Source organism: Micrasema longulum, unplaced genomic scaffold (assembly GCF_059751315.1).
Source record: "Micrasema longulum isolate JH-2025_06_02 unplaced genomic scaffold, ASM5975131v1 h1tg002280l, whole genome shotgun sequence".
In the NCBI taxonomy this organism is placed as follows: domain Eukaryota; kingdom Metazoa; phylum Arthropoda; class Insecta; order Trichoptera; family Brachycentridae; genus Micrasema; species Micrasema longulum.
In genome coordinates this window covers 44,843-63,931 of record NW_028279436.1, presented here as the reverse complement: position 1 = coordinate 63,931, position 19,089 = coordinate 44,843, and the positions used below count along the sequence as shown (strand labels likewise).

Below are 19,089 nucleotides of genomic sequence, written 5' to 3'. Positions count from 1 at the left end.
TTGCACACTAAGTATTTTGGGTTATTATGCCATGTATTTACACCCCTTTCCGACACTTCAGATCACATTACAGTATCCATTGTCAGGGTTGATGTTATTTGTGTAGATATATATGTAACATCAGCTTGTTAATCTGGGATTTGTATCATTTCACAGTCTACGCTTTTATGTGGTTTTTTTATTACTCGGTATCAGGATGATTTTAATCGCATCCCATCTCTGTTGATTGTCGGGATGTTTGTAAATCTCGGTTGCTTCTTTTAGCAATCGAGTTTGGTGACTCTTCGGTCTCCCTAAGATTATCGACTCGAATGAAAACTTATGCCCCTTTTCTGTGGTGTTCCAAAGCCGATTTTTGTAATTTTTCTAGCAGTCAAAAAGAGTGCGAACAACATACGGCATAATAACCCAGAAAATCTCACTGTGGATCTGAACGGCCATGAAATGTATATCTTGAAACAAACTACAAATTTGTGACTTTGGCCTGATGTGTCCTTACAACAATTTTAAATTATGGATATAATATGTTATTATATACAGTACTCGTATTAGTAATCCACCACTCGATTATCTGACATCTATAATACGTCCTAATAGTTGTCAGGTTCTATAATTTGCTGGTATTCGTATGCCAAATTCAGTAGTCCTCTGCGTGCCCATAGACTCAACTTAGTTCCTTTAGAAGAATAGGAAAATATCACATACTACGAATACCGATAAAAATATATGAAATGGATTTAGAATAATTAATTGTATTTTCAAAATCAATATGGATATTGTGAAATGTTTTCATACATAAATGTTAAAAAGAAATTTAATAAAAATACGCTGCTAGAAAAACGCAACATGTTTGGCCTTGGCAGTTGTGACATCAAGATTCGCGACAATGTTCTAAACAAATTTGAATGGGCAGGAACAAATAAGCATGAATCGTGACGTATTAGGGGCGTGGCCAATGGAATGACCGTTTTTGCGGGAATTCTAAATTACCAATTTAAAAATATTTTTTATGCCACTAATAATTAGCAAAAAATTATTTTTTTTACTGGACGGTATTTCATGGACCTTTATTATTGTTTGAATGTTTAAAAAAAGTGATATTTCCCTATTGATTTAGAGGATGACTCAAAACTCAGAAATAAAGCGAAATGTTTTAGAAGACTGGATAACAGAAAGTTCCGAGGAATATGCCACTTTTTACTGAGGATGAGATCATAAATATCACAAGAGACTTGGATTCTGAGGATGAAGACAGTAATTGTCAGACTTCAGCTCATGCAGTCAAATCTTCACACAAATTCCTCAATAAAAACTATTTTTACAAAATATCTGTTTCAAATTTTAAAATATTTTGTTTGTATTATAAATCTGCCGTTTTCACTCATTTTACACTTGCCCGGGTTTCAACCGTGGCGGATTACTGAGAGAGTACTGCACTACTATTTTTAAATACTGTTGACATATCGTAAAATAAAATGTACAATATTGTAGTTAAATTGATGTAGTAATGATAAATTTATATTTTTAAAGTATCCTAACAGTTAAGAGCATCGAACCTCATTAAAAATAACTCATAGTTTGGTTTTACTCAAATGCCTTCTGTTACTTTATATTCTTGAACAAGTATTGGGTCAGTAATTCAATGATGCGATTTATAATAATTTAACATATTACAACAGAGATGAAGAACATTTAAGAGAAGGTAATATAGAAGTCCAGGCATCTACAGGGCTTATGACCTGTCAATGGCTGGTTTAAGTGGCCACTTTACACACTGTGTAACATTCACCATTCTGCCTATATTTGAACATCTATATTCCTTTAATTCTTTCATCTGTTGATGTTTGTGAAGTTAAAGAGCTGAAACCTTTATTTATGCAGGTGAGATTTAACTAATTAAATTATTTCACCTACATACTAGGCAACGCCTGAAAATATTATTTTTTCAATTTCTATACTTCCAGGTAATTTATCAACAATATTTTGAGTTTGTCCAAATTTTTCTAGACAAGGACTGGATTCAACTCCCTGGGGAGCTGTTTATATTAACATATTACAACAGAGATGAAGACACTTAAACCAGCCATTGACAGGTCATAAGCCCTGTAGATGCCTGGACTTCTATATTACCTTCTCTTAAATGTTCTTCATCTCTGTTGTAATATGTTAATATGAACAGCTCCCCAGGGAGTTGAATCCAGTCCTTGTCTACAAAAATTTGGACAAACTCAAAATATTGTTTATAATAGTTTTATAGAAGACCAACTAAATTTCAATGTGCAACTTGTGTGTGGTATAGCAAGTAGCGAAAAGACTATTCATTTTAAGTTCAATGTGCTTTCAACCCTCTCATTTAATAAATCGAAGGGGCTAGTATCATGGTGATTTTCCAGATAGTTAAATCAAAATTTTTGAATATTTTAATGCAAACCTTTTTTTATGGAATGAGGAACTTCAGCCCTACGGGAAATTGGATACAAAAAATGTTTTATTACGCGGGTAAAAATTAGGGCATTTAAATTGTACGCCAAAGATTCTTGAAAATGTACAGAAAAAATAATAAAAAATATTTTGATAAAAACGCACTACTTTAAATGACGTCACTGGTTCATGTGAATCAACCTATGATCTGAGAGCTATGGATATTTCCGGTCTGCTTGTCGCTTCTGGACCAATGGGAAGAAATGAATGAGAATAAGCGGAAATGAACCTCTGACGTTACACGCAGAGTTATTTCAGAAATACAAACTTTGAAAAATCGTAGCGCCGATAATACGATATATAAAAAATTAAAAAAAAAATTTTTTGACTTAGTTTAACAGTCTATTAACAAATGAAAAAAATTTAAAAAACCACTGAACTTCCTCATTGTGTAGAATATTTTTTTGTAAATATTTCGGTTCTACGGTATGTTTTTAGCCACATTTAATATTGTCAAACGGCTGAAAATGATTATTTTGATCTATATTTTGTTTAATTCATTTTTTAATGGCATGATTTTGAAAGAACAGCGTTTTAAAATGGCACTATCGTATGATTTCTGAACATTTTATTGGACTTACGGTCTTAATATCTTTCCTCGGGCAGACGGATGCAAATCCAGAATTTGATGAAATGACATTTCGATTCTCATACCCAGTTTATGATCATGTCCATTTATTTTGAAGAAATTTAAGTCTTATAATGAAAGAACAAATGTATTAAAATACTGAAAATACAAATTAATGCTATAAATAATTAGAAATAACTTAAATAAAAAGTAGATTCTTCAGGCATGTTTTAAACATTTTACGTTTGGATTTGCATACATTTGTATGCATGCCTCTAAGGTACAGATATGTCATTAATAATTAAATTGCTATTGTGTTATTTTGAATTAAATATCACTCGTTTCTTATATCTTAATAAATTATTTAACTTAGCTTAAATAATATTTTTTCTTGTTATTTTAACGACATTTTGATATTTTAAATCCCTGCTTCCATTTTTCGCTTGTGGCTTCGCTTTTATAAAATAACAATAAATTTTTATTTCTTGTTTTATTGACCCGATATTATCTGATAGAATTTGCCTACAATATATAATATGTTAATGTGATGACAAATATGACAAAGTACTGTAAATTTTCGTAGGCGGTAACAATATAAATATGTAGAAGATTGTATTGTATTTAAACATAAATTAGATAGGTAACCTTACTATCGAGTTTATTATATAAATAAAAGACGAGTGATACTTTAATCCACAAATTTGGAATATTCAGTGACCGGTTTCATCGCTTTCGCGACATCTTCGAGACTGGTGAAACAGCTATGAAACTGGTCACTGGATATTCCAAATTTGTGGATTAAAGTATCACTCATCTTTTATTTATATTATAAATTACAATGAACTTCCATCAAGAATTTTCACTTACAAACTTAAATGTTTTTACTATCGAGTTACGAGTTTTGGTGAGAGATTCTGTTTACTTATTTATATTTCCAATCAAGAGCAATTTCTATACACAGACGTATAATAAATAGACACGTTCTTCCCATAGTAACTGAATCTCATATTAGCTAATGTTACATTGCCCTCGACAATTCATAACAATGAGACATCAAATCACAATACACATGGAAACATTAGTCAGAAAGAGATATACATATTTCCTTAATTCATATTTCTGTATAACCCACCATATCGTCGACGCGAATGTAATATCACCGCCTAAGTCATCTAGATATGCTATTCGACAATAAATATATTTAAACATTGCTAGTAAAGACAAAAAAAAACTTAAATAATTGTAAAGTAATATTGAAATGTTTTTAAAAAATCGGTAATTTTACTGAACACACATAAATGTTTTCATCTCTCTCCCCTAAAGTTGTCAAATTTGAGTTATGGATTGCCGTCGATTGCAACTTGCACAAAATATACAGTAAAGAACCCCTAAATTATGTTTTTTAAGAGACTGACAAAAATGTGAATGGTGTGAAAAAAAATTATTCGGCAAATTCTTTTCATTAAAAAATTTATGCAGCGATGTTTGAACCAATTTTTTTACTGTAACTTTTTAAATATCATATTCATAAATAATAAATGTCTGTAAAACACAATAAACCAGTTTTAAAATTACAACAATGGAAATGGCGGCAATAAATGTTCGTAAAACACAATAAACTGTTTTCAAAATTACAATAAAAAAAACTCTAAAATGGCAGCAATAATTTTGATTATCGAGTTAACTTACCAACAAAGTTGGTATAATGATAGATACTAACTTCAGACTCTTGTGCTTCTTGTGTTTTCAAATATTAAGCAGTTATATCGGGACAAAATATCAGACAAGGAACCCTTGAGTTATAGTTCAACATTATTAAGGTATAACATACTCTCCAATAGCAAGAGTATTTACCTCTTAAAACATAGTTTTACTGATGTGAAAGGTGTCAATCTCCAAAGTGATCATGTTCAGCTGCCTGACTGCTTTTCCAATTGGCATAACCAGAGGCAGGTTGGAAGCCTGGAAGTAAAACAATATGTGTTGATGCTGACGGAGATAACCATCAGGAAGATGAAAATTGATGATCTCTAAAGTGGCCGGGTTCTCGATAAAACCTCATCAGTCTAAAAATAGGTCCGTGTGAACCCATCCTTTCTAAGTTAAAACAGAATAACGACGCTACATCGTCATTGACTAACTGGTCGTAGTTTTTTTGCATAGCGATAGTGAAAGGAATGGCACGATTGCTGATCGATATATCAGGTTACTTTTTGCCCCAAAAAAATAGATTGTGCAAATAATTAATGAACTAATTTGTCTTTAATACTTCACCAGCAAAGCCGCGGGTAAAAGCTGGTTGAAAAAAAACAGATTGAAGTAAAGTGTTCTTATCTAATTTATGTTTCAGTCGACAAATCTTGCTTTTAACTAAGAGGTGACGGATTATGTTGTTAAATTATATGCAGCTTTGAATGTTAATTTCGGTGCATATGTTTTGTATGTGTAAAATATTTTATTCTGTCTATCTCCGCTGTTGGAGTGAGACAATTTTGTTGAATAAAAAAAAAAACATAACTATTTCATTCTCTTGTTTTTATTGTTTCACCTTTTGATGTTAAAACATTGTTGGGGGTATTTTGTGGCTAATCCAGGCTGCCAGCGGAACATTCTAGCATTATTGTGTTTGTATATATCTCCTACCTTAATTGCGGGAGAAAGAAACGTAAAACTAGGTTTCAAATGTACTAAAAAAAATAAAATTCAATGCCAATTGCGGGGACGTAATTTCGGGGTTTCACTGTAGGTATATTATATACGGTGACATTTTTTTAGTCAATATTCAGACCATTTATTTATTCATACAAATACATATTTACCACAAAAAAAAAATAATTACGTATCGCAAACTCTATTATAAATATACGGGGGACGTCCTTATACGACGCGAGAGGGACAGACAGAGTGGGTGAATGCGCTCGCGGCGTGATTGGCCGGTCTAGTCCACCCCGCTATTGGTCGAGCGGAGCCCCCGCGCGATAAAATATATTGTATATATAGGGCCGACGGCTAAATAATAAATCAGTAATTTTTCAACATCACTACGGGCTTTTACTCTCTATTTCGTCTCTGCTTCCCGACATCGCTTCAACCCGGACCTCTCCGCCACCTGGAATATTCGACCGCTGCTACCCTCCTGGACTTGGAATACGGATATTCATTGGGCTGGATTTGGGACCCTGGCTACTCCCCCTGAACACACGCCGTTTCCGTCGAGGAAGCGATACCGTCCTTACAACACGGTTGCAGAAACCAGTGCTACCTACTAGCGAGCCTGCCTGGGATCCCTAGGCAGCGGTAATCTCCCTAGAAGCTTCCCGTACGCTGGCCGCGGCTACCTAACGCCTAACCATTCTGCGGTTATACCTGCACCTGTAGAATACAGTTCCTTGTGACAGGCGTGATCGCTAAGAGGGAGAAAGAGACCCGCCGCGTCTGTTACGAATAGCATATGTCCTATCAGTACGTTGGTTTTATATTTTTATGTAACTTCCATAGTGAAGGCCAGTGTAATTAGTGTCAATGGGCACATCTCAAAACCGGTACACATATAAAAGTCAGGAAGCAGTTATAGCAAAATATTTAATAACATACATATAGGGAAACGTTTGATCAAAATATTCATTTGTTAAGTATTCATAATACCAATTAATTCACAGTTGCTGGACTGGTACCTAATAATCGATCATTTTTGCGTCCCGTATATTACAAATGATCACTTGAACACTATGATTGGTACACCAATGTGGTGTCCTGTGCAACTTTGGTGTGGAGAGAGGAATGACGATGAATAAATCACAGTATAAAGCCGCTCGGGCAGTAATCTTTGTCCCTCAATTTTCCTTCGGCTCGTAGTTTGCGGATTCTGGCTCTTTGTTTAGCGGCTGTATTTGGCTCCTCGCTGTTTGGGCAGATTCTAAACTTTTCTCTTCCTATGATGTATGTTAAAAACAGGCACAAGAACATGAGTACCAGTCCCAAGGCGTTTATTGTTGCCCCTTCTTCGGCCCCTGTCATGTAGTACGTTCTGAAAGAACAACAATAAAGATCGATATAAGATATTAGAATAGAAAGAGTGTTTCAATATAAATATTTGGGATGCTGGCTCAATGATCAGCGGGACACTATTAGGAGATTAAAGTTAGGATAGAGATGGCACAGAATTACAACAGTTATATGAAGAAACATATGTATAAGAAACTGAACAAAAAAAAACATAAAACTATGAAGCAAAGACAAACCAGGGCAACAAAATAATGGTTTACAATATACTATTCATAAACACGATAAACATATACGACTTCGAGCTGAACTATGCCAATCCATCTTCATCCCACACTGTTTTAGTAGCAAAGAGATTTACAAAAACCCGGAAGATCCATCCAAAAGCATTCTGAGATGTGTGACGAATTGACTAATCTACACATTCTGGACATTGGGGCATAAAAACAAAAGTAAGGAACAAAGACTTGTTAGGAACATGAAAAGAAATTGATTGCAACAGAAATGGGACATCACTTATAGCATAAAGTATTTTGAAAATGCGTATAAGGTCCATCTTAGTTCTACATTTCTCCAATGATGGCAGATTAAGAGATTGCTCTATTTCAGAAACACAAAAGAAAAACTGTTATGGACTTAAACCTCAATCTGCATGTGCAAATTGTGCGATGCTATATCTTTTCAGTACTTCCCTACGCGGTCGAAAGCTGGACTCTAACCCAAGTTCGAAATGTGGTGCTATAGAAGAATGTAATATCATGGGTAGACAGAGTTTACAACGAAGAAGTATTGGGACTAATATTTTCTAATTGTTTGTTACTCTTGGGTAAAACTAAAGTTGAGATCAGTTCACTTCATAGTGAAGTGAAATGTACGCGTTTGCATAAAACGCTTGAGGTCCCAGGTACGAATTTTGACAAGGTTGACAAGAAATATTTTTATTTTATTTATTTTTTCATATTTTTTGCTTACAAGCTATAATTAATAATAAAAATAATGTGACCTCACTGGGGTTTCCCGTGCCGAGGACACTTAACAATGTACTTTTTTTAAAATTACATTTGAGAATACACAAAGAAGACTAACTTTAAAAGGACGAAAATAATTAACAAATATTCAGAAAGTTTTAAAAACAAGGTATTTATGTTCATCTATATTATTTATATTACAAAACACACAATGAAAATAACAAAAACCTAACATAAGCTATACATTTGTGGAGTAGTTGATTCAATATTGGTATGGTCGAATGAGACAATCCATTTTACTTCTACCTAGCTCCACTATCCATTTTATTATAGCCTTTTTAAACATTTTCTCGTTACTAATTATTTTAATAGGTAGTGGAAGTAGGTTATAGATTTTAATTGAATAGTACTCAAAATCCCTTTGTCCGAAAGTGGTTATAGTTTGTATTTGTTTAAGTTGTTTTTGTGTTGAGGATCTAGTGATTATATTGTTTGTATGTGATGTATTGTGGGGGTTATGTCTTTCATTTGAGTAAGAGTAGTTTTTGAATCTATATTTATTTTTATAATTTAACACAATTCATAAAGTGATCACTTAACCCAGTTTTTGTCTATAAAATCATCATACCCTTATCTGCACGAGATGCTGCCTCAGGCACTGCATTCGAATACTGAATGGAGCGTATATTGCTCATCTGAGGTTAAGGTGATCAATCTTACACGTCGGAAGTCAGCCCGGGGGCAGTGAAATACTGCAACGTTTAAAACACATATTTCGTATCGATCCAATCAGGAATCTTTACCGGGACCTTAAGCATGGTAGGTGAACGCGTCAATTACTTCACTACGATGCTAAGTATCCTCACTCAATTTCTTTTTTAGGATTTTTACTTGATAGTAGCCATCGAATGGAAAACACTCATTTCATGCACGGAACTGTAGTATTCATACCACCCAGTCGCATATTTGTAAATACCCAACAAGTTATCCATTTGGGATGCTTGAGTAACACTCGAAAATACGTCACCTGTTCAGGATGTTTCAGAATTGCTCAGGTGCTCCTAATTAGCACTAAACTACACAAAATTACCCCTGGATAGCGCCTAGTAATGTCACTCAACATAAACAATATATTTTTACTATTGTATCTCGGCAATGCAATAAACTTTTTATTCAAGAACTTGTGTGTGGTGTATAAAATGCATCAAATATCTCCATTCTGAAACATCCTGAACAAATGAGATGTCAAGTATTTACAAATATGCCGCAATATATGGACACAACACGCAGACGGGACCATTATTCAGTTCTCGTCATTGTGAATGAAAAACAATTGACAAACCCAAGTATCATAGCAGCCCTCTGGTTAAGTCCCGTAAGGCAAGTGGCTATTGCCAACACATATGTAGCGACTCCGAAAGTGGCATGAACAGGAAGCATCTTCAAACGGAATTCTTGGCTCTTTTTAGGTAAGCACCAACTCATGAAGAAGTACGTTATAAAACCGAAGACAAACTGAAAATAAAACCTTACTGAGTATTTGACCTGGCTTATTATTTACAGTGGAACCTTTATATTCACAAGTGACCAACCGAAACAAGATTTTCAGCCAAAAATGAAACATAATTTCGGCTTCTGTCGAACCGAAACGTGTTTAAATATGTCAAAAGTCACTTCAAAACGCCTAAACTTGGGCGTTTTTAGTATTGAATCTTAAGAATTATCATATACTAGAAGGCGCGTCGAACCAAGTTTGTATACATCGTGCTGTGTCCAAAAGTCCCCCCTCTACCCGACATCCCGCCTGCGTGAAGTGGCCCCGTAATGTTGCCAAACCGTGAACAATATTCACAAATATAAGATAATTTTGTGTTATGTTATGTTATATTTTAGAACAAAAAACGTTTTACTGAATGGACTGTAAAACAACTGGTACTTTGAATTAGGCAAACGTAAAAAAAATCATTAAGTAAATTAATACCGTTTAATATTACACTACGGCTTATTAATAGAAAGCTGGGTGAAAAATTCGACTACCTGGCAATACTAACAAAATGACCATGTATTTTTATTTATGAATCTGACAGATGGTAAAATAATCGAATTCTTAAATAATATTACTTGTGAATTCGCTTCATGAAATGATTTAATTATGTTTAATAAGCCATGTTTCAAAATTATATAAAAGGTCTCGGAGAACATTATATTTGATGTAAAAAAAGTAGTAAAAGAACAAATAAATAAACAAAAAAGAGCTGAATGTTACACAGTGTGTAAAGTGACCACTTAAACCGGCCAAAGACAGGTCATAAGCCCTATTATTGCCTAGATTTCCATATCTCCATCTTAAAATGTTTTATTTATTTTAAAGAAACAAACAGTCAAAAATGATATAGTAACATTTTTTTTAAAATACGGTTTAAAGACAGACCAGCGAATTTTCTAAATAAAAATCATACATATTATTAAATTATGTTACAGCAAAAGGATGTGTTTATGTGTATTTTATTATTTTTTACTTATACCCTTTTTTCTAGATTGTTATTCTATTGTATCACATGTCATTATAATTTAATTTAATGTATTTTATTGTTATTTATTGTGGCTTGACACGGGCATATCCTAAAAAGCCTTAATAATTTCATTAATATTTAAACTAGTGTAATTTTGAATGAACAAATAAATAAATTAAATAAATAAATAAATTTGTATGAGAGTAAGTGTAGATGTGTGTTTATGTGTATTAGTGTGGGAGTAAGTGTTCAGGTGTGAGCATCATTAAATAGTAAGTGGGATCGTATCGCAGCCAGAAATAACAAGTCTTAATTTATTTTTAAATAAATTAAGGGGCATGTAAAATATATCAATAAATGAAAAAAAAACAAATAGTTAGAGCAAGAATGATAGAGGAAAGAGTGTTGTGCATAGTTAGTGCTACAGACTGGCAGGTGGAATAAATATTTATTTCTTGTGAAAGGGGACATTAAGATTAATTTTGGAGAGTAGGTTAAAAGAGTCTACTTTATTATTTAATAATTTATGTAAATAGCATAATTCAGATACAGTGCGTCTATTGTCAAGTGTAAAAAATCCATTTTGTTTGGCAGATTGGCTGTAAGTACAAAGCGTTTTTCCCTCTCTGTTGCGTCAAATTTAGATCTAAATGCTCTGACTCATCTTTCTCCGCTGATGACAATACCTGGATGACGTAGAGGGACAGCGTCAGTATTCCCATCCAGCTGTGGAGTGAAAACAGGTCGGGAAGCGGTGGGTCACTGTGGAGGTGATACTTCTCTATGGTAGTGTAGCCGAGCACGGACAGGGGGGCAATCAAGGCAAAGTTAATACTGTGAATCAATTTCACAATATTACGATTCGATTTGCCGAAGATTCTAAACACGAGCATTCCTAAAACAATCAAACGTTCATATTATTATTATAAGTTACACCATCAGTAGTTGGATCTTAAGTCTAATTAAGAACTTATTTATTATTATTATTTATTTAACTTTTTGTACATAATGTTATTTGTACTTTGGCAGACTTATTGCCAAATGGCAATTTCTTCCAACCAACAAATAAAATAATAGTTTTATTTTTATAATTCAAGTTACAGAACATATTCAATAGAAAATAATGCTTAAAAAGCTAAAGATATATTAAAATAGAACTAAATGTATTTGTTTATAAATTACCTTAAATCAAAACTATTACTCAATGGGAAAAAGGAAAGAGGAAAGAGGAGATATTAAGGAAGAGAAAGGAGATGTTATTTCAGGCGTGATTTAAACAGAGATAATGTAGAAACATCTTTAATGGTAGATGGGAGATGATTCCACAGTCGAGAGCCATGGACACTAGACATGGAGAATTAGAACGAAGAGGTGAACCATGAACTGATAAGCGTTGAAATTTTTCACGCAGGTATATAGGAGCGTTAGGACTATGAAGTACATTGAACAGAAGTGAAAGGGAGTGATAATCTCTCCGCTGTCTAATTTTGAGCTATTTCAGTTGCCTACGATAGTCAGAAATGTGGTCATATTTCCTAAGACCAAAAATGTACCGTATGCATGTATTCTGAAGTCGTTCAAGTTTATCGAGTTGTTCACAGCTTAAATCAGTCATGGAAACATCAGCGTAATTTAGAATGAGTAGCAGTAATGCTTGTACGAGAGTGCATTTAGTATTAATGTAAATAGCATAATTAAAATATAGAGCGTATATTGACAGAGTATCGAACATGTGTTATTTCATGGCCCATTTTTCAGTTTACAACGCCATAATCTTGAAGCAGAATGCAGAAAGAAGGAATATCCTTAACAGATATTCACGTAGTTGTTATAAGTAGCTATCACGCGTCACTGTTCTTAGACTTTGCAACAATGGTGATTGTACTCATGAAGGTAATAAACGAAAACCAGTGATCAAACATCCCATTTCCAAGATAAGCTATTACAATTATTTTCCGAGTACCTTAGCCTTCTACATGATAACAGATACATATAAAAAAATAAAAATTGATTAAACTCAAGGACCATGAAACATTATGATGAAAATCACCCTTAAAATGACTATTGATATTTAATCTTGACCTAATTTCCGTAATCTATTTTCAAGGGAAATAATTCTTTTTTTTTAGCAGATTGGCTGTAAGTGAAAAGCGTTTTATTGTTTTTATAATCTAGTATTTAAAAAATTTTCGTTGAAATTTTGAATGACATATCACCTTTATCAACTTTTTTGACCTATTTTAAAATTTGGAAAAACACGGATGAGACTTGTGTTTACCTAATACTTATCAAATAAATTGAGATTGAAATTGGACTTACCAAAGCCTCCGAAAAAAACAAAGCCTGCAATCATCGAAATGGGATGGTAGTTAAACAATTGTTCTGGCTTATCAGTGCTCCAAGAGAAGCCACCTCGGTAATAGTAGATCCAGAAGGAGGTTAATAAGGATACGACACACAGCAGAAGAAGGGACAGTGCTACCATGAGAGAGTATTCCGTCCAGGAGCAACACCCCCAATCCTCATTGTCGCACTTTCCACAGTGATGTCTGAAACAATGGTATTACACAGCCACGAAAACAGAGATGGAGAACATTTTGGAGAAGGATATATGGAAGTCGAAACTTGAAATTTGTTACCTTTTAAGGCATTCCCTTCGTGCTCCGACCAGCTTGTTTCTCATATACTCTATTTTTTCTATCCTAGTGAGTCCCTCCTCGGACGGCATTACAGGCCTGGGAGCCGAGTGGAAAATTCGAGCAACGCGGCGTTTCTTACCGTCCTCCCCATACACATACGTAAAAAAATCTGCTCTCCATCCAAAGAGACCTTTTTTGTCTTCTTCCTTTGTGCACCCAATAGTAGCGGCAGATTCTGTTATTTCCGGAGGGGAAATGGCTTTCTGCGAGGGCTCTTCTCTAGGCGGAGGGAGCACTATTACGTTCGGCATGACGACTGAAGGCTTTCGGGACACGAATCCCGGGGGAGCAGGGATAACAGGAGGTGGGGGAGCAGGGATAACAGGAGGTGGGGGATTCGGAATGGGAGCTGGTACTTGAGGTTTGGGCGCTTGAGGAGGGATCTCTGCAGGTGCGTGAGGGGGCGTCGACATTGTGACAAGTGTTTTGTTTTTTGGCGTTGGTAGAGGAGTGGGTTCACGAATTATCGGAGCAGGTCGCGGGGAGGGAAAATTCACTGGAGTTAGTAAAGGTGTTGAAATTCTAACTATTGGAGCAGGTTTTTCTTTTACTTGTGCGAGAGTCGGTACACGTGAAAGAGGTTTGATTGGCGTTGGTATGGGAGTGAGAGTTTTAACGACGGGTGTTGATAAAAGAGGAGTTTTAACTTCTGGTGCTGGTAATGGAGGTGTTAAAATGACAGGTGTTGGTAAATGAGGGGTTTTAACTTCTGGTGTTGGTAAAAGAGGTGTTTTAACTACTGGTGTTGCTAAGGGAGTGAGTGTCTTAACTGGTGCGGGAGTAGGTGAAACTTCAGACACGGGAAGAGGTAGAGGAGTAAGTTCACGAACTATAGGCACTGGTGGTGGTCCTCTTGTAAAGCAAGGATGGTCTGGTGAAAGTGTTCTTCTAGTAAACAAGCCAGATAAGCGTCGGGATAGTAATAACCAAAGCTCTAGCAACCTTTCTGCCATTCTGCCATTTCAGGCACTCAGTGAAGTAAAATAACATTGAGAAACAATGAATTTGTTCCTATTCCTTTTTTAAAATGGAATCTTATTTAGCAGTACCTAACTAATGTTATAGACCTATATTATTGAATAAGTACCTAGGTCTCAAAGTGAAATTCAAGAAAAACAATAACATGGTAAAACTATAAATATATATTTTAAAAATATTCTTTAGTCTCCTTACGTGTTCTTTTCAAATCTATCCAAATTCAGAGCCGTTTAATGAGATTTTGTTCACTGTTCTGAGGATCCTTGGCAGAGGGGAAAAGAATCCGATGTTGGTTTTATAATTTCCAACAGCAAAGACAGCATTGGTTTGCCAGTTGCAGTGAGGTATATTAATCTGAGCAAGAATATCATGGGCATCTATACAGTTAAATATTAATTTTTGCAAGAATATCAAAAACATCATGTGTTTATGTTGTATATTGTTATGATCATTTAGACAATAAGTTTTATTAGCCTATATTTATTTTACTACAAGAATCCCTTTTCCTCGTTAAATAGGTGTTATCAGGTTTTTAGTGGGTTTTTCCTGATTTTAACTAATGTTAAAATTTCATTAGTTTAGTTGTGTTTATCATAAACACTATTATTTTGTTCGCGACGCTAACGAGTTGTACTAGTCAGTAGTCTTGCCGGTAAATGCAATGGGCGTTCGCAGCATTTTGCGAGATGTGACTCGCTGCGACCCTACTGACAGTTCGAACCTCGTTAGCATCCACATCACGAACCCTGGGCAATGGGATCACACTTATAACGGTATGATCACAGCAGATAACGAGAGTATGAAATTTTGTTTGATGAGTTTTTGCCCACTCAAAACCAAAACCAACCAGCTAAGGGAAGGTAACCCCGATAGCCAGAAGAAATTTATTCGATTTCTCTACATGAGGGAGTGCGGATATTATCCATGGCTTTATCCCACTGAGTGCCTCCAGGGTATGTATTTATGCTTTATTAATTAGTTCATAACATTTTAAGAACTAATATAAACTTTTAATAATAATTATTACAATTTTTTTATCAAAATTTCTCAATTACAAATTTTTTCAAATTAATTTTGAATATTTCAATTTTTTCCATTTCTTTTATTTCTTCGGGTAACACATTGTACAGCTTCAATCCCTTGTACGATGAGTTTTGAGATGCTGTTTTTTTCCTCATTGGTAATCTTATCTTTTTTTTACCCCTTGTTTCATATGACATTATTGGTTAAATTTTATTATTGTTTTTATTTTATTCATCCCCTTAATTATTTTATGTATAAAAATTGCCACATTATATTTAATTTGTTGCTTTACTGTGAGCGAGCCAATTTCTTTGTGCATTCTTTCTACATTAGAATATATATATTTTTTTAGTATAATCCTCATTGGAACAACTATACGCAAGGAGCTTGGAATAAATTAAGGATCACGTATAACAACTCATACCGACAATTATTCGGATTGCCTAGGTACTGCAGTGCCTCTGAAATGTTTACAGCTGGACGAATAAACACCTTCGCTGCCCTGCTTCGCCAAAGAGCCTGGAGCCTATGGGAACGCCTAAAAAAGTCTAATAACGAAATTCTCCAAGCCACTGCAGAGTGGATCCAATCACCGTTGTTCAAGCAATGGCGCGATATGTTAAGACCACCAAAAGTGCTGCAATATAAAATTTTATTTTATGTTTATTGTTATATTTATGTTTATTGTTATATTTTTGTTTATATTTATATTTATGTTCATGTTTATATGTTCATATGGTAGAATTGGCTCTGCACTTTATAGCCATTTTACTGGAATAAAAATTTAAATAAATAATAAATTGCCTTATTTTGAAGAATTTGTATATTTTGAATTTCTCCTTCATTACATAAAAAAAGAATGGAAGAACAGTATGCTCGGTTACAGCAGTTTAAAGGCCAGAAGGAATGTATATTTAACTCCGCAGTATCTCCTATACCGTCATGGTGAAGGCATGACTTCTGTATCTTCCAAATATAAATGTTTTATTAATTAGACATTTTGTAAATTTAAGTAGATTTTAAGACTGTTAAGGTTAAGTATTACTCATTAATGCCAATCTATTAGGGCTAACTTAAGCCTGTTGATTAGCTTTTTAAAAAAAATAAAAAATGTAATTGCCTCCCAGGTCCTTAAGTATCAGGCTATTAGAAAGGGGGCGAGTGTCCTCACATCCTCAGATTTAACCAGTGGTCCCCCGAAGATACGGCTTCTTTTGTGATATAAAGCATCACATTCACATAACATGTGTAAAGGTGTATCATCTGACTGCAGGTCCCAGAGCCAGAATGTCAGTACTAAGGTTATTTTACAGAAAAACCTTTAATCGCTTTTAAGTACTCTCCATCGGAGCTAATCCACTTGTCCAATCTTCTATCCCATTGTAAGAAACGTTTTTTTATTTCGTCTGTCTCGATGCTCGACAGCACCTCTGTTATTGGTTACTTCACCTCAGGAACGTCGGCTAATCGCTTTCCTTTTATGTCTCTTTGCAGGGGCGTTATTGTACACCCTTTTCATCTTCAAATCTTCACTTAAAATCCGCTGCACTGAACTCCAAGCCACTCCAGATAGCTCCACGACTTCTTCGATGGTCCGCCGTTGGTCTTCCCGGATGATTTGGCGAATTTTAGAGACATTTTTGTCGGTGCGGGCCGTCGAAGGACGCCCAGAGCGGGGTTGGTCATCAATCGACATTTCTCCTCTTTTGAAACGGGAAAACCACGCAAACACTCGAGTTTTCCCCATAGCATCATTTTTGTAGGCCGTTTTTAACATTTCGAGGGTTTCTGTACCAGTTTTTCCGAGCAGGAAGCAAAACTTCACGGCCGCGCGCTGTTCACGACTATTATCCATGGCAAAAATGAGCACACAAAGCAACTGTCACAAGAAATATCACACCGGCTAAAAGGGACCAGAGTGGGTCGATCTGCAGAATGGGACCTTCTTCAGCGACGATACAAACTACAAACTTGTCTTATTCAGAGATTATTATATATTATATTATAGAACGAGTTAAGATGTGACATTCAAAACGACGGCGCTAAACACGAACAGCGCCATAGATTATATAGTACAAAACAGCGCTACTCTATAAGAATGTATACAATTAATGACGTTTATAGGGATGTAAACAATTAATGGTGGGAATAATCGAACTAAAATAATCGAAATATTCGATTATTAAAAAGATCGAGACATTTCGAAATGGTTACAACTAATCGAGTACTAATCGGAAAAATAATCGAGATATCTCGAGTGAATTCATTCGAAATGGTTTTCCGAGACAATCGAGATACGAATTCGGACTTGAGATTTCGAGACAATCGAAATATGATTTCGGACTTGAGATTTCGAGACAATCGAAATATGATTTCGGACTTGAGATTTCGAGACAATCGAAATATGATTTCGAACTTGAAATTTTGAGACAATCGAAATATTATTTTTTTTTTTAAAGAAATATTTGCATTCTTATGATTTACCCAAATATTTAATTTTGAGGGTCATTTTCAACGAGTTGTAAATAACTCACTATTAGAACATGGAATAATGTTGGGGTAGAGTGGGATTTGAACCACAGACCTTTGGTTCGTGAGTCCGAGACACTAGCCACAAGACCACAACCCGATTTGATTTCGGACATGAAATTTCGAGACAGTCGAAATATGATTTCGGACTTGACATTTCGAGACAATAGAGATCTGAATTCAAACATGATGTTTCAAAAGCAATGGTAATTAATTTTAATGATTTTTCGGAAGTGCAAAATATCATTTGTGTTCAATAAAATTCAAGTATGTAATGTTAAATAAATTGTTGCTATGGGTTTGTGTTTATAATATAAAGGGACTAACCAGAGCTGATAAAGATGTGGGTACTCTGCGTGTGACGTATTAAGTTCACGTCTGTTAGTTTGTTTCCCGGAAATAGGATAACTATCATCATTATCATCATTCCCTTACCTTTCCACACCTAATGGTGCATAGGGCACTGCATCGGTAAACCAATCGCAGCGTATTTGGATCATTTTGTGTTACATGAAGGTCAGATGATCAGTCTTACGCTTCAGATACCAGTCCAGGGACTATGAAATATTTTAGTGTGAGAAAACCTTTTTAAATAAATATTTCATGTCGGCCATGTCGGGAATCGAACCCGAGACCTCTTGCATGGTAGGCAAACGCACTTACCATAACACCACGAGGCCGACATATAACTATCATAACGTTAAATTATTGGTTTATTTCGGCGAACTTTCTTTCATACATTTTCAAGAAATTTACAATTTATTGTTCTTATTTTTACCGTGCGTAGTAAAACATGTTTTATATCAAATTGCCCGTAAGGCTGAACTTCCTCATTATTATTTTGAAGTACTTTGTTATTACACATGTATTTTTTACCCCCCCACCAAACAGTCAGCAATTTATTTTTATTTCACGGTAAAAAAAATCGATTGATTCGATGTTTGAATTAGATTATTTGCATGTCTCGAATGCTTGTATTTCGATTATTCCCATCATTACATACAATACATAGACGCATACAATACATTCAGCGTGGCCAATGTAAATTTTCCAAATTCCCCAAAAATTTAGATCAAATTACCGAAATGGGGAGAAAACAAAGTTCCGATTCCCCACAAATTCCCCACATAATTATCTCAAGAAAGAAAAAACTTATTTGATAAAATATGGATATATATGAAATAAAAACTGACTAGAATCGTCAAATGCAACGTGCAGTTAAAAATGTCTACATCAATACTGAGTCCGTTATAATTTCTACAGGTACGTCTATGAATGAATTCGAGGTATAATTGTTTTTACAAGTTGGTACATAAAAAAGGGAATTT

At 34.7% G+C, this 19,089-nt stretch overlaps 1 protein-coding gene across 2 annotated transcripts; it reads right to left on the bottom strand.

Annotated features, from left to right (window-relative positions):
- Positions 1 to 6,613: 6,613 nt before the first annotated feature.
- LOC148272595 (uncharacterized) lies at positions 6,614 to 14,336 on the bottom strand. 2 transcript variants are annotated; one of them, XM_088239838.1, is made up of 5 exons: positions 13,172 to 14,336; positions 12,852 to 13,081; positions 11,219 to 11,427; positions 9,362 to 9,534; positions 6,614 to 7,076 (listed from the first exon to the last, which is right to left on the bottom strand). In XM_088239838.1, the coding sequence occupies exons 1-5, from the start codon at positions 14,182 to 14,184 to the stop codon at positions 6,845 to 6,847; spliced, it is 1,857 nt and encodes a 618-aa protein (XP_088095964.1). In that variant the 5' UTR covers positions 14,185 to 14,336; the 3' UTR covers positions 6,614 to 6,844. The 2 variants fall into 2 exon arrangements, with proteins under 2 accessions (XP_088095964.1, XP_088095965.1); XM_088239839.1 differs by lacking the exon at positions 9,362 to 9,534.
- Positions 14,337 to 19,089: the final 4,753 nt, after the last annotated feature.

What these genes read in the sequence shown, in the direction of transcription:
- LOC148272595 (XM_088239838.1), bottom strand. Translation starts at nt 14,184, where the DNA reads ATGGCAGAAAGGTTGCTAGAGCTTTGGTTATTACTATCCCGACGCTTA. An exon ending in CGAAGGGAATGCCTTAAAAG is followed by an intron (nt 13,082 to 13,171) that starts GTAACAAATTTC and finishes CCATTGTTTCAG; the next exon opens with ACATCACTGTGGAAAGTGCG. An exon ending in TGTTTTTTTCGGAGGCTTTG is followed by an intron (nt 11,428 to 12,851) that starts GTAAGTCCAATT and finishes TGATTGTTTTAG; the next exon opens with GAATGCTCGTGTTTAGAATC.